Below are 5,350 nucleotides of genomic sequence, written 5' to 3' on the forward strand. Positions count from 1 at the left end.
GAGATGTTCCCTTGAGAGGGAGCTTCAGTTGCATGGTGAAGAGGATATTTTAGCTCCAAAAGAAGAACCTCGAGATGATGTGGAGTAGCCACATGTAGAGGAGAAGAGAGTGGAAGCACCCACTCATGAAGAGACTTCTAGAGATGGAAGGATGCACACCAAAGAGGCTGACATATTGATGCGTGATTCTAGAGAGAATGTGGGAGCACCCACATCACAACACAAGAAGAGGAGGTCACCAAATCGGTACACTAGCTACATGGCTCTGATGAGCAATAGTGTAGATATTGAGTGATCTTCATTCAAGGAGGAAATGCAGAAACTAGTATGGGTTGATGCCATGGTTGAGGAGTATGACTCCATTATTAGAAATAATGTTTGGGATGTGGTCCCAAGACCAACAGACAAGTCAGTGGTGAGTTCCAGATTGCTTTACAAGGTAAATCAAGCAGCAGATGGGAGTGTGGAGAAACACAAGGCTATATTTGTGGCCAGAGGGTTCTCTCAAGTGGAGGGAATTGATTATAAGGAGACCTTTTCTTCGGTAGCAAGGTACTCTTCAATTAGATCTATTACAGTGCTTTCAGCGTAGATGAGATGGAAGATACATCAGATGCATGTGAAGACAACATTCCTCAACGGTGTCATTGAGGAAGAGGTGTACATTGAGTAGCCAAAAGGATTTGATACCTTCAATAGAGAGTCACATGTGTGCAGACTCAAGTGAGCACTTTATGGACCAAAACAAGCACCTCATGCTTAGTACACCATAATTGACAGCCATTTCACCAGGTTGGGCTTCATTAAAAATGAAGAAGATGTGAACCTTTACCATATTGTGGTTGAAGGTAAATTGTTGATTATAGTATTCTATGTCAATGATTTGATTCTAACAGGTGATGAGATGTTGTTTAAATCTTACAAAGAGGATATTGCAAGATAATTTTAGATGAAGGACCTGGGGCTCATGCATTATTTCCTTGGTATGGAAGTATGGCAAGGAGATGAGGAACTGTTTGTCTCTCAGGGAAAGTATGCCAACGAGATATTGAAGAAGTTCCACATGGAGAGCAGCAAACCCATGGAGACTCCTCTAGCAAGGAACTAGAGGAAGGAAGATGCTACTTCAGGTGAAGTAGTGGAGGCTACTATTTATAAGCAGTTTGTGGGTTCACTTATGTATTTGGTGAACACATGACCAGACATATGTTTTACAGTTAACCAACTTAGTCAAGCAATGGTTAAGCCAACCAAACTCTATTGGAAAGCAGCTAAACATGTGTTGAGATACCTCAGAGACACCACTCAGTTTGGTCTTTAGTATAGACGGATAGAGGGAGTGAAGCTTCAAGGTTTCACAGATGCAGATTGGGCAGGGTGTCCATCTGATGGTAAGAGCACATCAGGGGGAATCTTTAGTATTGGGTCAACAACAGTCCCTTGGTACAACAGGAAGCAGAGATCAGTTGCACTCAATTAGGCAGAAGCAGAGTACATGGATGCTAGTCAAACAACTTGTGAGGTTATATGGATCAGGAAGATTCCTGTTGGGGTATTTGGTGAATAGATGGATCCTACATTGAATTACTGTGATAATCAGAGTTGTATCAAACTCTCTAAGAATCCATTTTTTCATGATCGGTCCAAGCATATCGACATTCGTTATCACCATCTACGATATTGTGTGTAGAGGAGAATCATGTTGATGGAGTACATTCCCACATAAGAACATGATGCATATATTTTGACAAAGGCATTGTTAAGATACAAATTCAAGTTTCATAGAGGCAGGATCGGGGTACTAGATAATCCCTTTGTTGTTGAGAGGGAACGTTGAAAATGCAACAAGAAAACCCTAATTTAATTTTGTCCTTGAATTAAATTGGGAATAAAATTATAATTCCACATCTCATGACAAATTGTATTAGTTAACTAAGTTAATTTGACTTAGTTGGGTTAATTAATTCAAGTGGAGAGTCTAACTAGAGTCATGTAGAGTGTCTCCTACTTTATACGAGCCCTGGTTGAGTTTATTTTGAGTTGTAATTAATTAATTCAGTCTAATTGGGTTAAAGTTAGTTAAACTAGAAGAAAATATGATTAAAAATTCTCAGCTAATTTCGCTTGAAAATTTTCGCGCTCGCTCTGCATCTCTTGGGCTCGGCTCTGCCCTGCCCGATCTGGGCGTGGAGCTCTGCATCGCCGGAGAGGCCTTTGGTGTGCGGGGCATTCTGGATTGGTGAGGTTCTGGCTCTCGTGTTAGATTTTGCACCTGTGTTTCGATAGCTCTGGGGGTTGATCTGAGTTGGTGTATGGGGTCCCTGCTTTGACCCCCGCCCCTCAATCCCCGACCATGACGAATGGAGGTGAATCCCTTCCGCCTTCAGATCTAGATGCATTCTGATCCCTTGTTGCTGCAGCTGATAAGCGGCCGACCTCGGTCTCGCAACAAAAGTTCGTTAAAAAGTTGGACAACATCCCTACGGTGTCTCTACCGGTAGATGATGCTTGTAGAACAACGCTAAACCTTGCCGAAAGGGGCCTCATCGGCCAGTTTACAGGGCTATGGCCATCCCCGAAGGCAGTAGATGATTGGGTCAAACGAAACTGGATCCCACTAGTTAAGGAAGGAATAAAAAGCCACTTCGTAGGCAAAGGGTTCTTCGTCTTCGTGTTTGACAGCGGGGAAGACCGAAGCTTGATCTTCAGAAGCAGGCCTTATTTCATGGGCCCTCAAGGGTTATATTTGAACAAATGGTCTCCAGATTTTGACCTTGCTCAAGATGTGCCCACAACCGTTCCTGTTTGGGTGCGCCTCCCGCACCTCCCTCTCCACTGCTGGAGTCAGAGCTCGCTGCAATCCATTGGCAATGCCCTAGGTAGGTATATTGATCAGGCCCCGAGGAAGGATCAATTCTCCTGCACACGCATCTATGTGGAAGTTGATCTGGAGGTCGGGCTCCCTGAAGCCATCAAACTTTCGGTGGCAGACGGGTCGCACATTCAAGAGCTAGATTACGAACAACTGCCCTTTAAATGTCGACATTGCCATGAATATGGGCATTTTGCAAGATATTGTAAAAAAAAAAATGAGGAAATAGCAGAGAAAGAAAAAGGCAAGCAGTGGAAGTAAGCAAAGAGAACAGCAAGCAGCAAGCAGAACAACAAAAACAAAGCAAAAGAGACAGAGAACAAAACAGGGCAAGAAGACGCAAGTAATCAAAACAGAGGAAGTAGGGAAGCTAACAGAATTGCAGGAGACAAAAACCCCTTCGAATCTCTTACACCACCGTCAGATCCTCCAGAGGCCGAGCAGGAAGATCTACCACAGATGAATAATGCAGACAATCAAGAGCCAGGTAACATCCCAAATCTGAACTCTAGCAATACTTCTTCTCCTTCTTATGCTGACATCATAAAACAAAAGAAGAAGAACCTAGAAAACATGGGCTCATCTGATGAGGAAACCTTTGAAAGGCCATCAAAAAAAGTGGGAAGAAGAAAAAACAAGGAAACTAGGGAAGAAGAATCAGAACAGTAGAAAACCCTAGGCAGTCAAACTACCATTGAAATGACCATCGGGAGAAATACAAGACCAAGGGCGCCCAAGGGAGGAGGCCCCACCCCATCAAGTGGTAAATGATGCAGCTGGTCTCTTGGAACTGTAGGGGACTGGGTAATCCCAATAAGGCAGAGGCTATCAAAGACTTATTGAAGATGGAAACCGTGGACATCCTTATGCTCCAAGAGACCAAAATAGAAGGGGAAACCCTTTTAAACACTAACATTATGAAATGGAAATACGATTCAGGAAAGGTTGTCAGTGCAAGGGGCTCGGCCGGAGAATAGGCACATTTTGGTAAAAAATCTCCTTCTCATTAGAACGATTCTCTGAGACCCAACATTGGATCTTCACAGAACTGCGCCACACTGCAAGCAACCTCCCCCTTGCTCTGTTTAACTTGTACGTCCCTGTTCATTATGAAGAAAAGAGAGAGTGCTGGAGGACACTCTTGGATTATATAGAGCAGATCAACCCCACAAATATAGTCATAGGTGGTGATCTGAATATAATTCTAGATCCCAAAGAAAAAAGAGGAGGGATTTACTCTAGGGATCCTTTCATCAATACAGTGGGAAATCTGATACTGCAATGGGACTTAGTTGACTTCAAACCCGTGAAAGGCAAATACACCTGGACTAACAATAGAACAGGAGAAAATCAAATCTCTTCTAGGCTGGATAGATTTCTCATCAGTAGCTCTTTAATGATGGAAAACAGAATAGTTTTTTCCAAGATTCTCCCAAAGCTCACATCGGACCATAAGCCAATCCTTTTATGCCTAAAAGAAGAAGAAGATCTAGGCCCCCTCCCATTTTGTTTCAATCCTCTCTAGGCAGGTAAAGAAGTGTTCTTTGAAACAGTCCAAACAGCATGGAGGATAGATGTATTCGGATCCCCAAGCTTTGTGTGGGAACAAAAAATGAAAAACACAAAAAAAACTCTTAAAGATTGGATAAAGAAATCCATACAAACCCCCACTAGGTAGAGGAAGGGGGAAGTTCTTCAGTTGGAAGGAATACAATTCGAAATGGAGGAGAAAGATCCCTCTCCCACAGACTTAGCCAATGAAAAATCTGCCCAAAGGAATGCATACTGTTCTTTTAGAAATGAAGAAGAACATTGGCGCTTAAAGTCTCGAAGTCTGTGGCTTAAATTTGGGGATAGAAATACCACATACTTCCATAGACAGTGCAGGGCTCGCCTCTCACGTAATCATATAGCAGAAATTACCAACACTAGCGGTCAGGTGTATAAAGGATTTTCTCAAATCAAAGAAGCAGTTGTAAACCATTTTCAGAACCTCCTTAGTGCGGAAAGAAATGGGAATGAGGAGGATGCAGTAGCGTTTCTCACAACCATTCCAAAACTAGTCAGCGTGGAAGATAATGATTCTCTGATGAGCCCAGTCACGGAAGAAGAGATAACTAATATAGTCTGGTCCATGGAACCAGACAAAGCTCCAGGACCTGACGGATTCTCAGTTCATTTTTATAGAATTTGTTGGGAGATAATCAAATCTGATCTCTTCAGAATGATAAGAGGAATCTTGAGGAAGGCAAAAGTGGGTGGAGGAATAAACTCCACCTTCCTCGCTTTAATCCCCAAGGAAACAAACCCAGGCTCCTTTGATAGATACAGGCCGATCTCACTCTGCAATTCATCCTACAAGATCATGGCCAAACTACTAGCTAATAGAATTAAGCCCCTTCTCCAAAAGCTCATCTCTCCGGCCTAAGGAGGATTTGTGAAAGGCAGACAAATCGTGGACAATGTCATTCAAATCCA

The 5,350-nt window shown here is 42.9% G+C and overlaps 1 protein-coding gene across 1 annotated transcript; it reads left to right on the forward strand.

Annotated features, from left to right (window-relative positions):
* The first annotated feature begins 2,096 nt into the window (after positions 1-2,096).
* LOC149213051 (uncharacterized) lies at positions 2,097-3,849 on the forward strand. Its single transcript, XM_089388904.1, has 3 exons — positions 2,097-2,217; positions 2,421-3,060; positions 3,669-3,849. The coding sequence occupies exons 1-3, from the start codon at positions 2,097-2,099 to the stop codon at positions 3,847-3,849; spliced, it is 942 nt and encodes a 313-aa protein (XP_089245030.1).
* The last annotated feature ends 1,501 nt before the right edge of the window (positions 3,850-5,350 follow it).

The sequence above is a fragment of the Pinus tabuliformis genome, chromosome 1_1, assembly GCF_031772625.1.
Source record: "Pinus tabuliformis cultivar Carrire ecotype Pingquan chromosome 1_1, CPIR1, whole genome shotgun sequence".
NCBI lineage: Eukaryota > Viridiplantae > Streptophyta > Pinopsida > Pinales > Pinaceae > Pinus > Pinus tabuliformis.